Source organism: Dermacentor silvarum, chromosome 4 (genome assembly GCF_013339745.2).
Source record: "Dermacentor silvarum isolate Dsil-2018 chromosome 4, BIME_Dsil_1.4, whole genome shotgun sequence".
Taxonomy (NCBI): domain Eukaryota; kingdom Metazoa; phylum Arthropoda; class Arachnida; order Ixodida; family Ixodidae; genus Dermacentor; species Dermacentor silvarum.
In genome coordinates, this window is record NC_051157.2 from 115,067,617 (window position 1) to 115,082,831 (window position 15,215).

At 47.5% G+C, this 15,215-nt stretch overlaps 2 protein-coding genes across 2 annotated transcripts in view; one reads left to right on the top strand and one right to left on the bottom strand.

Moving 5' to 3' along the window:
* Positions 1 to 12,597, bottom strand: part of LOC119450546 (lipase maturation factor 2-like) — a 64,363-nt gene extending 51,766 nt beyond the window's left edge. Inside the window, 4 exon segments of the mRNA XM_049665955.1 lie at positions 8,905 to 8,933; positions 10,676 to 10,893; positions 12,060 to 12,110; positions 12,385 to 12,597. Coding sequence (XP_049521912.1) covers positions 8,905 to 8,933; positions 10,676 to 10,893; positions 12,060 to 12,110; positions 12,385 to 12,478 — 392 coding nt within the window. The 5' untranslated portion in view covers positions 12,479 to 12,597.
* Positions 12,598 to 12,892: 295 nt separating this feature from the next.
* LOC119448849 (condensin-2 complex subunit H2) overlaps positions 12,893 to 15,215 on the top strand; it is a 146,686-nt gene continuing 144,363 nt past the window's right edge. The window contains exons 1-2 of the mRNA XM_049666525.1: positions 12,893 to 13,133; positions 13,998 to 14,117. The gene's annotated coding sequence lies outside the window, so the exon portion shown is untranslated. The remainder of the gene's footprint in view (positions 13,134 to 13,997; positions 14,118 to 15,215) is intronic.

Below are 15,215 nucleotides of genomic sequence, written 5' to 3' on the forward strand. Positions count from 1 at the left end.
GGACGCCGTGCTGGAGGGCTCTGTTTTAATTTTGACCACTTGGTGCTCCTTGACCTGTACCCAATGCACAGTACACAAGAATTGCTGCATTCTGCCTCCACAGCAATGTGGCTGCTGCAGCCGTGTATAAGGTGCACACAGTTTCTGCTGAACCTGACAGTGACAGTAACTATTATTGACGATAACCTGTTACTCATGCATGCGGCACCAGCTGTGCCACCTATTCAAATTTTGATAACCAGAGCATGCAAACACCATTCACTTTGAAACAACTGAAATACATTTGATTTCCGTTAATTCGACTGTGGTTTAGTTGATCCCGCCCAATGGTCTTGGCCGGCGCCCATGCATCTCTGTGGGCTGTTGCGTCCCGAATCGGCCGGGCGCATTCTTTGGTTGTTTCCATGGAGGCAGGCCCTTTCATCAGCGTTGCCCAGACTGACAGGCAAACAAGCGCCCCAAATCGGCAGTGTGCATCATTTGGGTGTTTCCCCCGATGCCACCCCCTTCATCAGCGGCCGCCTACCTGGCGACGCAGCGTGACACTGGCTGGGACGCGATGACAAAGAAGCGACCACAACCGCCACCCTTTTGTGGAAGTGGGGCACCACCAGCGCGAAGGTCACTCTCCCGACCCTGGCAAGACGAACAACACTGAGAGATAGAAACCAAGTCGAAAACTTTCGTGGAAGGAGTGTGAATCCCTTGTTTCCAGATTGCCCCGTCCTTGCTTCGAAGGTGCAACATTAGAGGTGGAGTTCTGTAAGCAATACCACCCCTCTGATTGGCCGCACCAAGGTCAACAGATTCCCTAGTCGGGTCAACTAGGAAAGACGAATGTTTTATAAGCAGACACCTTGAGTGCAGTGGTGTGTCCTGACGTGTTCTGATATGTGCTCAGACATGTAGTGAGCTGGGATTTTCAAAGTGGAGTGGGCCTCCATATTTGGAGCCACAGTAAATATGTAGAAAACACCACTTTTCTCTCGCTATTACTCCCGGACGTACTCATCCCTATGGCTGAAGGATCACCAGCCTAAACGCTACCCGAGTCCCAACAGGGCCCAAACGTTTGTTATATAAAAGCTTTCTGGTCTGCCCTAGGAAGATTTCCAAGCAATAACCACAGCTCACAATGTCTGATTACGGTAATTACCGAATCCTAACACGCGGCTTTTTTTTTCACGAAAATTGGGGTGATAATTGCCTGCGCGGCGCAAGTGGACACGATACTAAAACCGTCTTTGCGGAGTTCGTATGCTTTATCGTACAACACATATGTATTGCGGTGAAACTGACTTTTTAAAAATTGTGCAGCAAAGCTGACTTCAGGGTAGTGGTCACCACTGTGCAACACATATTAGACTCTTGCCGATTTTTCTTGCTAAAAAATCAGGTGCGCATTAGATTTCTACTTTGGATAGAAGATATGCGATTTCTATGTTAGTTTTCTACTTTGGACAGACAGAAAGTGGGCGCTTGTTTGATTCGAGGGCGTGTTTGAGTCTGGAAAATACTGCCACATTAATCATCAGTGGCGTGTTTTGTCATTTTTTCTGCATATTCTTTAATTTGACCCGCCGGATAATTTGATTCATTTCGTCGATCCAGTCAGGGTCGAGTCAACGAAACTCGACTGTATTTCTCTTAATTATCTTGTTTCTTTTTTTTTCGTAAGCAACATTTCTGATTTCATCAGTGCCACAACAAACTACTACTGAACAAGAGTAATAAATTCTTAGACCATCATGTCACAATATACTTGATTGGGCACAATATACTATGCTTAGTGTCAGAAAGTTCTGCAGTATAATTTCGAAATTTACGTGCCTGGAGGCAACATACTGAGCCAATGTTTGTGCACGTGCAAACCAGACAACCAACTTATGAGAACCTAACATTTTGGTGGTGGTAAATGCTCAGTCAAGGCACCTTTATTATAAATGAAAGCCTCATCACAGCAGGACATTAAGAATGACAGTCAACATGCGTCACAGGGCATGCCTAGCAGAACATACAAAGAATGGGGTACACATTTTATAAACATACAAAGGCATGATGGAAATAATGCTCTATAGATATCAGGAGCCAATGTCACAACATCCTGTGCACTACAGCACGTGGAGCTTCTGCGTGAGTACAACTTGGTCTCAGAATGATGACATGATGACCCTTCATGCCACTCTTAGCTTTCGAGACGACTCTGGGAAGTGTATTTAGAACCAGCGGTACAAACAAAATAGCAATTTGAGTGGTTAACACAGTTTTTCTTTTCTTTCCAGTGTTTGCAAAGGCTGAGGTGCACACTAAGCACTGCTCAATAACAATAGTGAAAAGCGGTTATTTTTACTACTTCCAATGGGTGATCATCAAGGCAGATATTAAAATTTTTGAGGCACCCAATTGTGAATGTTGGAACAGCTCACTTTTAAGCAGAAAAGCTCATGATCTGTTCCCGTAGAAGATCATTCACTTTCTTAAGACCGTCTTGAAAGGTTTCTTGTACTACTTACTGTTAAGTGAAATGGTTTAGCAGAAAGCATACTGCTTGCAACCTCACCAGTTATACGTCAGTTAACCCTACCTACACTGGTCACACATTTTAACACTCTGGTGTTGTTCAGATAGCCTTTAGCATAATGGCTAGTTTAGGCTAGTCTTCCAGTCCATCACATATCACTTCCATGTTCGGCATTCTCTATTTCTGTTTGCTCTTCCCTATTAGCATATGTGCCACTACCATATTTTGTTTACTACTTTTCTTCTTGCTAGGGTGCAATATATCCTCCTACACAATACAAAGTAAAAATCTTCGACAGAGATATCGCTGGCCGGGTGGGAAATATTAGAAGCGAAAACTGCTCCAGCCAAGGTTAAGAAGTTTCGGACGTTTTGAGACCTGTGCGGTCCCTTCTTTGGGGGGTGCCTGAAGTGGCCGAAGAAACAGCGTCCTTTAAGCTTCTGCCTTCCTTGTGTTGCGATTTCCTCCTCTCCGTAGAATTGCGAACGCCATGGATGTACAAAGTGGGGAGCGTTCCCAATGATCAATTGATGTTGCAGTAAGTATTTTGAAAGTGCCACAACTCAAGCAAGAGTCACCTCACTGGGTTGGTCTCGGTGTTGATCATAGAGGCGCAGTTTAATCAACTGCATGGCAGTGTTTCACACAATGTCCAGCGAGAGCGCTGTGCTGTGCTTTGAGTTTCCGCACATCGTACTTGTGCTGGTGTATAATGTCAGAAAAGCTCTTGGTTTCCCCGATGAAAGTGGTGGGGCACTTAGAGCATGATGCTTTGTAAACAATACCCTGCCATTTCTCCGTAGACGGTCGGTCCTTCGGTTGCAGGATTAACCTGGCGAGTGTGGACACTGGCTTGTGCGCAACCTCGACACCTTCCACCTCGAGAACTTTTTAACCTTGGCTGGAGCAGTTTTCACTTCTAACAATACAAAGAGCACACAACCAACACATAATCGCCATCACAACTATTACAATATTCAATTAGCTTCAGAACTCGCACAACAGGAGACCTAGTATTCAAGCTTAGTAACCTAACATTATGGCTACACTGTGCACACCATGCTGCACAAACCAGAGGAGATGCTCTACTAATTAGCATCAAGTTATGCTATTGTAGTGAAGAAGAGGGACGATGCAGTGGGGCATCCTTACCAGCGCTGTCTAGTGGGGCAGGCTCTCCAGCGCATCGCTCGGACTACGCCGCTCGCGGTCGCGGTTCCTTGAACTGATCGGACGGTCAGCCTTACGCTTGCGTGCAATAAACGCCTTTACAAGTGGTGGAGAGTGCTACGCTCGACCGCATCCTGGAGCTTCGATCCCGTACCCTCTCTTCAAACATGTTTCAGGACGCATTTCAGCCGACGACCCAGCAAACGCCTCCTGCACCCTCCGTCGTGTGCTCTGGTCTACCTCGCCACAAGGATCCTCCTGTTGTCAGCGGCACAGACGACCACGACGTGGAGGACTGGCTGTCCACGTACGAGCAAGTAAGTGTCATCAATAAATGGGACGATGCCGTGAAACTAAGCAACGTACTCTTTTACCTCGCCGGCGTGGCCAGCCTCTGGTACAACAACCATGAGATGGAAATTCCGACATGGTCCGCGTTCAGAACCTGACTAGTAGCTGTGTTTGGTCGTCCTGCTGCGCGCAAGGTGCGAGCAGAATCCCGCTTGCGAGAACGAGCCGAACAGCCGGGAGAGTCCTTCACTAGCTACATCGAAGATATCCTGGACTTGTGTAAGCGCGTGGACGCGACGATGTCGGAATCAGACAGAATCTGAAACGTTATGAAAGGAATTGAGGACGCCGCTTTCAACATGCTGCTCGCTAAGAATCCAGAATCTGTCACAGAGATCGTAACGTTATGCCACAGTTACGAGGAGCTACGCAGGCAGCGCTCGTTGACTCGTCGGTCTTCATCACGTGACGAACACATCGCTGGTCTGGCTACCACCTTCGACCAGACCGCACTGCTTGTGGAAATGAAGGCCTTCATTCGGGAGGAAGTAGCCCGCCAACTCTCCTTGGTACCATTTGCTCAGCCGCTGTATGTGCCACAGCCCGCTTCGACTATCGTGCCTCCGCTCCACCGCGCCATCGAGCAAGAAATCGCCGAGGTATTGCCCGACCACCGTCACCATGTTCCTGCGCCTATGCCACTGAGCTACACCGAGGTCGTGGCTCCACCCCAGCAGGCCCCGGCACCAGCACCGCTCACCTACGCTGAAGTCGTCGCGATGTCGTGGTTAGGCCACCAGTGCAGCCCGCTGTACAGTCCTATCACCAGCCGCTCCATACCGGCGTGCTCCGACGTGGGCGGGACCAGCCACAGCGAACCGGTGGCGTACATCTGACAACCGGCCCATATGCTTTGCCTGCGGCTACGCCGGTCACGTGGCCCATTTCTGTAATCGTGTGCAGCCGCCCCCCCCAGAGTCGCATCATCTATGCCAAACCGTTCGCCCCATCAATCTTACGACCCACCTTTCGGTGGGTCACCAACATACCGCCCGCCGCCGAACACCCACTGCTCCCCATCTCCATGCCAGCGCTCGTTATCGCCGATGCGGCCTCGTGCCGCCCCTCGGGATGAGGAAAACTAACAGTCGCAGTCCAAGAGGCAAGGGCTGCGACAACGTCGAAGTGCACAAGTCCTCATTGCAGCCCTTCCAATGTGATAGACGTGTTTGTCGACGGTGTCTGCGCGTCTGCACTCGTCGACACAGGCGCAGCCGTATGTGTTATGGACGCTACACCTTGCCGCTTACTTCGGAAAGTCACGACGCCCCTGTCCGGACCATCCCTTCGCACAGCCAGTGCTCAGCATATTCGACCCTTGGCGTCTTGCACTGCTCGTGTAGAAATTCAGGACGTTGTCTACGCCATAGAATTCTTCGTCCTTTCCTCCTGCTCTCACGATGTCATCCTCGGCTGGGATTTTCGTTCACGCCACAATGCCGTTATCGATTGCGCACGGGCTGAAATAGAACTATTGCCGCAGCTCGATTTGACGCCCACTGATGCTCCGTCGCTTTCCAGGAAACTGATCGTCGAAGCCGACACTCGGGTTGCTCCCAACGCCTCAATTATCATGTCCATGCACTGCAGTGGCCTCTCGGATGCCATTGCATTACTTTCCCCGTCTGGCCGTTTCCTCGCAAGGAAGGGCCTGTTGCTACCTTTTGCGACTGTGGACATCGTCAAGGGCACTAGCCCAATTTTCGTTTGCAACCCGTGCCCATACCCTGTCATGCTGCTCCGAGGAGAATGTGTTGGTAGCGTGGAAGCCATCGACGACGTGCAAGTTATCGACGTGCGTGACTACCCAAATTGCACCACCTACCATACGCTCAGTGCTGTATCTACATCTGACGCATTGCCTAGAGATGTATTTGGTTCCTCCATCGCCGGAACCCTTACAGCGGCCCAGCATTCCCAGCTGCTGTCCCATTTGGAAGAATTTCGTTCGTCTTTCGACGTGGGGCAAGCTTCCCTTGGTCGGACTTCCACTGTAACGCACCACATCGACACTGGCTCTCACCCACCATTGCAACAACGCCCGTACCGCGTTTCTGCCAGCGAACGTCGTGTGATTAACGAGCAAGTCGACGACATGCTTCAGCGCGAAGTAATTCGACCCTCGAAAAGTCCATGGGCTTCTCCTGTCGTCCTTGTTACAAACAAGGACGGCTCCATAAGGTTTTGCGTCGATTATAGCCGGCTCAACAAGATCACTCGCAAGGATGTCTATCCCCTGCCACGCATAGACGACGCAATTGACTGCCTGCAAGGAGCCGAGTTTTTTTCATCTCTGGATTTGCGCTCCGGGTATTGGCAAGTACCTATGGAAGAAGTCGATCGGCCGAAAACAGCCTTTATCCCGCCCGATGGCTTGTACGAGTTTAACGTCATACCTTTTGGACTCGGTAATGCGCCCGCGACATTCGAGCGCATGATGGACACAGTTCTGCGAGGCTTAAAGTGGCACACATGTTTGTGCTATCTTGACGACATCGTAGTTTTCGCGCCCGACTTCCCCATGCACCTCGAACGCCGGCCTACAATTAAATATAAAGAAGTGCCGATTTTCTGCACGGCAACTCACGATTCTTGGCTATGTCGTTTCCAAGGATGGAATTCTCCCCGACCCCGACAAACTTCGCGCCGTTGCCGAATTCCCCAAGCCAACGTCCATCAAAGAATTGCGCAGTTTCATCGGTCTATGCTCGTACTTCAGACGCTTCATTCGGAATTTCGCCGCCATCGTATCGCCCCTCACGAAGCTCCTAGGGGGCAACGGGCTCCTCACCTCGTGGTTATCAGAGTGTGACGAGGCGTTCACGAGTCTTCGTCGTTCGCTGACTTCCCCCCCAATTTTGCGCCACTACGATCCGACGGCCCCCACAGAGGTACACACAGATGCCAGCGGTGTTGGCCTTGGCACTGTCCTCGCGCAACGCAAGCAAGGGTTCCCTGAGTATGTCGTCGCTTATGCTAGCCGAACGCTTACGAAAGCCGAGAATAATTACACCGTGACAGAAAAAGAATGTCTCGCGATCATCTGGGCTCTTACTAAGTTCCGGCCATATTTGTATGGCCGCCCATTTGATGTCATCACGGACCACCACGCACTATGTTGGCTGGCGTCATTGAAAGAACTGTCCGGCCGTCTTGCACGTTAGGCACTTCGCCTGCAAGACTACGACATCCGCGTACTCTGCCGCAGCGGACGACACCACTCGGACGCCGATGCCCTCTCGCTGCTCTCCCTTGGCTGACAACAATATATCTCGGTTGACTGTGTCTTCCATCGACTTTCACACCATCGCTTCTGAGCAACGCAAGGACCCCTGGATTGCATTGCTTATAGGCTGGCTCTCTGATCCATCGACCAGGTCAACAACCCGCGCGTTGCGTCGTCAAGCTCACCATTTCGTCATTCGCGACGACCTGCTTTACCGGCGCAATTACAGCTCCGACAGCCGCCGCTGGTTGTTAGTAGTGCCTCGCAGCCTGTGTTTCGATGTTTGCGCAGCTTTCCACGCCGATCCCCAGTGTGTCCACTCTGGCATTTTCAAGACTTACCAGCGCCTTCAACAGTGGTACTACTGGCGAGGGATGTACAGCTACGTTCAAAAGTTCGTACGCTCTTGTCCCGATTGCCAGCGCCGGAAATCTTCACCCCTCCTCTCGCCAGCTGGGCTGCAACCTTTACCTTGCCCCACCCGGCCCTTTGGGCGCGTCGGTATAGATTTGTATGGGCCCCTTCCCATGACATCGGCTGGAAACCGCTGGGCTATTGTGGCAGTTGACCACCTTACGCGATACGCTGAAACTGCGGCGCTTCCGGCAGCTACTGCGCGCGACGTTGCCTCCTTCCTGCTTCGTCGGTTCATTCTAAGTCATGGGCCACCCCAGGAGCTGCTCAGTGACCGCGGACGTGTCTTCCTCTCGGATGTAGTTGAAGCTGTTCTCAAAACGAGTGCCACGTTGTTCATCGCACAACAACGGTGTACCATCCTCAAACCAATGGACTCACGGAACGATTCAACCGTATGCTCGGCGACATGCTCTCAATGTACGTCTCCTCCAACCACACGAACTGGGACGCCATTCTGCCCTTCGTCACCTACGCGTACAATACCGCTACAGCAGAGCACTACTGGTTTTTCGCCATATTTCTTATTGTACGGCCGGCACCCATCGCACACCATCGACACAATGCTACCATACCGGCCCAACACATCTGAATGTGCGCCCATTTCTGATATAGTGAGACATGCCGAAGAGTGCCGCGACCTCGCCCGGGCCTTTACCTCCAATGACCAAGAGCGCCAGAAGAACACTCGCGGTGACACCACCTCTGCGCCCACCTTTCTTCCTGGAGCGCTTGTGTGGCTCTCAGTTCCTTCCGCTGCACCTGGTTTGTCTTCCAAGTTAATGCCCAAGTTTGAAGGTCCCTACCGCATCGTCGAGCGTGCATCACCCATCAACTATGTGATTGAGCCCGTTGAACCATCTTTGGACATGCGCCGTCGCGGACGCGACATTGTCAACGTTGAGCGCCTCAAGTCGTATTATGATCCCCTAATAGTGACGAACTGTTAGGTCGCCGGACGGCTCCCTTTTTCGTCCCCGGGGTAATTGTAGTGAAGAAGAGGGACGATGCATTGGGGCATCCTTACCAGCGCTGTCTAGTGGGGCAGGCTCTCCAGCGCATCGCTCGGACTATGCCGTTCGCGCTCGCGGTTCCTTGAACTGATCGGACGGTCAGCCTTACGCTTGCGTGCAATAAACGCCTTTACACTATGAACAGACGCTGTCACTAATCTAGCGCGAAATTTCACAAGCAATGCATGCTTGAGAAAATGCAAACTCACCATTGAAACCACATGAAGACTTGGCCAACCTGACAAAAGAAGAGGCAAACGCAAGTGTCACATGGATGCTCGCCCTCATCAGCATGATGTGGTTACAGGTGTTTTTGCTTGATTAAGAAGTACTCATAAAAGACAGAAAGGTTGAATACAAGCATAAGAGCATTCTGGTGAGCTTCAGCCATCTTAAAGGAGAACTCACATGACATTTTTGACAGAACCATTTCATATTTATGCCCCCCTCCCCCCCCCCTAAATCAGTTTATACTGGTAAAGTATTCTTTCAAAAACTCTATTTGCGTTAATTTTGTTGTAATATGTTTATTATTAGAAGATAGAATCAACATCATGTTGCTTTTAATTTCTTGCACTAAAGCCCTTGCACCTGTATCTCCGTGTGACATCACTGATCTCCTTTCATATTTACTTCGTAGTGGCTTAGCAAGAGTTCTCTACATCCGTTCACTCTTTTAGAATACAATCTAGTCCATCTTTTACCAATAAAAAGATTACCCAGGCGTGAGCAGACGCTGTCAAAATTTGTGATAGCATTGCAAGCTGGTGCGAGAACTTTAAAGTGATGTTGCAATCCGTCTTTTGTTCTTGCAGCCTTTTCTGGCTTACCAAGCCTCTTCTCATGGTAAGAATGGCTTTTTTTTTGTTAGTGTAGAAGGGTAATTTAGCAATATAGTTGAAACCCTTTTTCCTTTTAATTTCCATGAAAAATGAAGATTCAAACATTCTAGACCTAAGAAAAAATACTGACAAAAATTGGGAGCGCTCTTTATGTTTTACCAAAATACTTTTTTTTTTTTTTAATGAGGAAGTTTCGGTTTCAGTATCTAGTAGGTGGATGCGTCCTTTATCAATTATTCTTACCCTCCTTGATTGATTCATGAAATTGTTTGCCTTATCACAATGTCAATTGAACGCGATCCCAAAAAATTTACGAGACTTGTTAATGAAACATGTAATGTACTAACCCCTGACAGCTTTCTTTTTCATTTTATTGTTTGGATAAACTTATTTGTGTTTTCTACTGTTCCATTTTCATTTTTGTTGATTTGATGTGTCAGAACTTGTTTATCCAATGTATAATTTCATGCAATGACATGAATGTCGGTATTTTCAAACATTGTCCTCCCCTTATTGACCCTTTTTGCGGAGCAGTTTGTTCTAGAGAAACGAGATGGAGCTTACGGCAGCGTGCCACACGTCTCCTCAGCAACAGCGCACGAATACGAAACCATTACCGCTTCTACCTTGCTTCTGTGCGATCAGCTGTCGGAAATGCAACTGAGTTTTTGCTAACGAACTGTGCTCCATTCATGCTGGTTTGAATCAAGTGGATTGAAGACGTGTACAGTAGTTGGCTGCAAAAGTAGTGACTGACATATTAAGAAATGTAATGAATACGTGGGGCGAAGAGTCGTCTGCGGTTGTTTTGGTAATAGCGCTAATGGGAGCTTAGCTCGCCTGCAAGTGCAGCTTGTTTTTTTTTTGGTTTTGCTCATGTAGACTATTGGTATGCCCCTAAAGTGAGTGTTTCAAGAATAAAACTTTTGGGACACCTCGCCAATGGGATATCAATAAAACTTCAAATTTTCTTTTTGGTTCATTACCAAACCTGACCTGCCAGAATTGCAGGGTGACTATCCACCTACTGCTCTTTCAAAAATAAGTGACAAAGAAAGAATGGTGAAGTGACCGTAGGGCTTTGGAAGTGAGAACTTCGAACTTCCAGGCCGTGCAAGGGCCGTGAGCAAGAACTCACCTGGTAAATTGAGAAGTAGAGTATCCAAAGAAGTGCAAAGTTTATGCAGTCCCTGAAGCGTGATGACACGCAGGCCATGAAGGACATGACAATGCCGAGGAATGCCAGAAACTCGGCCATGGTGGCCACCTTGAGGCCGAAGTTTGGCGCCAGCCATATTAAGGAAGGCCTCTCAGCAGCTCGTTGGGCCAAGTCTTGCGGTGGCCTGGTGTGGCTGTCTGGTGAGGGTATAAATGCATCAGTATTGATAAACAGGGGTCTGGAAAGTTTGCAGCATAGACGACAAGACCTAAGCCTGTCAAAATACAAGAACGGACTTGCTAAGGAGATATTGGTGAACCAGTTGGTTGACCACTGCTGTAGCAGACACAGTTTACTGGTACTTTAGATATGTAGACAATCACAGAAATTGAAACGCACGGCCAGCAACGCTCTTGGCACTTCTGTGTGCCAGCTCTGTGGTTGTCCATGTGTCTGAAAGTAAGCTGCATCTGAAGCAAGAACACTGAAATGCCACAAGCATGGAAGTAATGCTTTTTTGAATATATATATGCCAAGGTTAATTCATTTTTTCACACCTCCTTTCTTATTTTTACCAATGTATGCCAGAATCTGTGTTGTGATCAGTCACTCAATCCATAATTCTGACAGCAAGCAATGAGACCATGTTGCACTGCATGTTAAGCAGAAAGCAGTGTGCTGCAATTTCAGAGACTATGCAAAACCTTTGTGCTTATGTTCCAGTGGTGTGTTAAGTTGGAGAGCATCTGATAAAAGCAGACTTTGTCTCATAAAGTTGCCTTCTGTTGGCTTCATTTTACATGCTACAGGTTAGCAGTAAGAGAGGGTGAGAGAAAAGATGCTTAGTGCAGTTCGGACATCACCTATAACTTAATAAGTAATAGTTTTGCACTGTAATTTTTGTTAGAAATGATTACAATTGCCCTTTCACAATTTTTGGCTGTCTTTAGAGGAAAATTTGCGCCCACTTAAACGCAATTATGAAGTACACAACAGAAAGCATGAAAATACTGCAATTAAGGTTATAAATAAAAGAGCCAATGATTATTTACACTTAACAACAGCACAACGTGGGAATATCTGTAGTTGAGAACAAATGATAACTTATCTTTGGGTACTATGGGGGCTTCGCATTCTTGAATTTAATTAATATTGAAATATCTTAAACTTCATTTGCACGCCACACCATATTACGATAAGCAAACAAGTGCTCTTTTAGCTCCCCTTTTTCACTGGTTGGCGACTAACACGCAACATTTGCACTACTGCTCAACCTGTGTGCACAGCGGCAAAGCGTGCCGCTCTGTGTGTAGGGACAACAGTCAAATTGAACGACCAAAATGAACTTATATTAACGACATACCTATAGGAATCACCGATCTTACTGGTAAGACTCCATGGTCCCCATAGAGCCCTGCAAGAGAGAGAAAATAAAGCCACTGTTTATTACGACAACGAAGATACCGACCAGGCCTTCCGCCAATGCTTTCGTGCGCGTAGTAGCGAACAGATAAATCACATCGTTTAAACCGATTCTACGCGACAACGCCGAAGTAACATTGCCATTGCAGCCCAAACGCACAATCTTTTCTTTCTTTTGTACTGTCTGCAAGGCAAAAACAAGCACTCGTTCAGGAGCGACTTAGGAGAAGCTTGGCTCTAATGATTGTTGATCTCAGAGTACCCACCGGGCATTTGATGATAGATGGACGCAAATGCACTGAGGTATATTACAGACATCGCCCAGAGGAAGGAATCTCGCGTAGCACGCGTCGGCCCCATTTTGAGCGGCTTAACAACGACCGCACGGCGACGAAAGAAGTTTCGTTCAGCAGCTTCGTTTTGATGCTGCCTCCCTCGAAGTCGTACGTGGTGATCGTACGCGTCGGCACGGGAGGGGATGGTTCACTTTCGAAAGCGCTATCGCCCCCTCGTGGTTGGTCAACATATTTTAGAGCATGCGAAGATGCGAATGTTGTTGTTGCCTCAAAACATGGCTCGAATAATTCCGTCTTCGCAGATTTAATATACTATTTTCTTTTTCTGAAGTTTAAGCACAAACATGTGTAATCGAAGTTACTAAAACAAAACAAAACGAAACAAAAGTAGACACACTCGCAAACCATAGAATAAAGAACCAAAGCACACCCTGAGCCAGGCGCTGCTTGAACTTGCGGCTAAATTTTTTTGATAGCTGTTTTTTGATTTTTTTTTTATTGTTGCACGACTGCGAACGCCGAGATAGAAGCCGAGATTTGAAGACCATCGAAAAACGCTAATCCGAGTTGCGACAAAATAAAACGCGGGAACGCGTAAACGCAAAACAAAAAGATTCAAAACAACTGCTACTATGCGCTATGTTCTGTTGATGCCGATGTCGGTCTCCAATGGTTTCGCTTGAATACTACTATGCCTGGCGTTACTGCAGTGGTTGCGAGTAAGTAATTTACAAACCTATATGATTCCTTGCGCCGAGTGTGTATTATCGGGCTCGCTTAGCGCTCGGAGGGCTGTCTGTCACACGTCGTGTCCTCCCTCGCAGCGCTGATCGTGTACCGACTTGTGCTAAAAGGCCGTTGGCGCCGAGTGCATTCAAAATGGCCTCGGCACGATGTCCACCGCAGGATATTCTTCCCTTGTTTGTAAACTTTTTTGTTTTGTGCTGCCGAACCAGCCGTGCGACAGTACGGTGTCTCTTTTTTACGTGCGATCGCAGCATAGTCCGGGCACATTGAAAACTCTGAGACGGCGCACCGAAGTGGCACAGCAAATTATGGCGGCCGATGTCTGGCGCGACGATGTGGGCGCTAAAACTTTGGCGATCGTCTTTAGCGCTGCATTGTTTTCGGCGCTCTTGTACGTTTTATGTGCTTCGCCGAGAGCTGACATAGGCATGGACCTGAAAAAAAGTTGTGGTTGTAGCTAATTCGATGCCTAAAATACTTTTGTTTCGGTATAATCTACTTCTCCCGGACCAAGCCGATCCCTCTCAATTTCTATGTAATGCAGTAGCTTAATTACTTTAATGCCTGTCAGCGTCACTTCGCGCGACCTTGCTAGCATAATTATCGCTAATAAGGCGCGCTTATTCATCATAACCCTGTAGTCTACGCTGTTTGAGAAACACGAACTGAGTTCCGGACGAACACATGCTTATTACACGCCGTGTCCTTGTTCCGCAATACATGCATGCACCTTTTTCTATTGTGCGATTCATTCCTGTTTTTAGCGCGCGTAGGATACAAATGTTTGCTTTGCGTGAATGTGGGCTGTTTTTTTTTTCTCTATTCGTGAATGTTAGATTCCTGCTGGTGAAGATGCAGGTGAAGTGAGGTGACTTCGTGCACAGCCCGTCTATCTTTGAACAGCAGACTTTAGAGTCCCAGCAAAACGCAACCCTGTTCTCTACGGCGGCAGAAAGGCAAGTGTTCACCTCTTGATTTTGTGTAATAATGGGACGCGTGGTGAAGTTTTTTTTTTTTTTTTTCCCTTTCTCTCCGTATTTGTCCCTATCATTTGCCCTGGTAATCATTCTCTGTAGCACGTTCACCGCACGTATGAGGTCTGTAGGATAAGGTCTATAATTTATTATCAGAATACTATTTAGTGAAGCTACTGGCTGTAGTAGCACACAATAGGACGATATTTTACTCGTAAAATCGCCAGAGCACACAAACATGCAAATATCCATAAAATGAGAGCACTCCGAAGGGGCCCAAAAAGCTCTAGATCTAGCGATAAATCCCCAGGGTTGGTTGATATATGGGTAGATCTTTTCTGCGCATGGGCATAGTCGGCACCAACGTCTAAAATGCTTAGGAGGGGAGGCGTTGCTCGGCACATGTGCGATCACATGTGCGATCGTCCATCCATGAGTTCTGTACAGCATTTGTGAGACAGTGAGCGGCTTGCAGCAGCATGGTAGAATATTATCTTTCCTCGAAAGTGCTACATGCCATGTTTCCGCGTTCCACCTGTGTTTTGTGTACTGAAGCAATGCAATGCTGTTTGGTATAACAAAACATTGTAGTACTGCTAATACTTCAAATCGTATATTTCTTTTTACCCAGAAAATGAAATGTGCATGATTTTCCCCATTTGCTTATTGTGTCAGATTTTTCTTCATGAGACAATTCTAAAAATACATTGCATATGGTTACTTTTTATTAAAATATTGAACTGCGCTAGTTGGAGCAAGTTCATGATTGTGTTGCGCTGAGTTTTAACACTGAAAGAATGAAAGAACATTAGGGACAGAAGGACGAAGTGCAATCCTTCATTCTTTTGGCTTTGTTCTTATGTCTCGTGTTCTTTCATTCTTTCATTGTCATAACTCAGTGCAACAGCTTTTATGTTTGCGGCAAAAATAAGAAATGAAAATGGGGTGGGAGTAGACAAGGAAGGAAGGTTTGCTTTGAAAATGATGCTTTTCCTCACTGCTTGCATAATTTGCAAATAATTTTGTTTAAGCACTTGAAAATAAAATGTATATTGTTCATTACTTGTGAACTTGGCACCT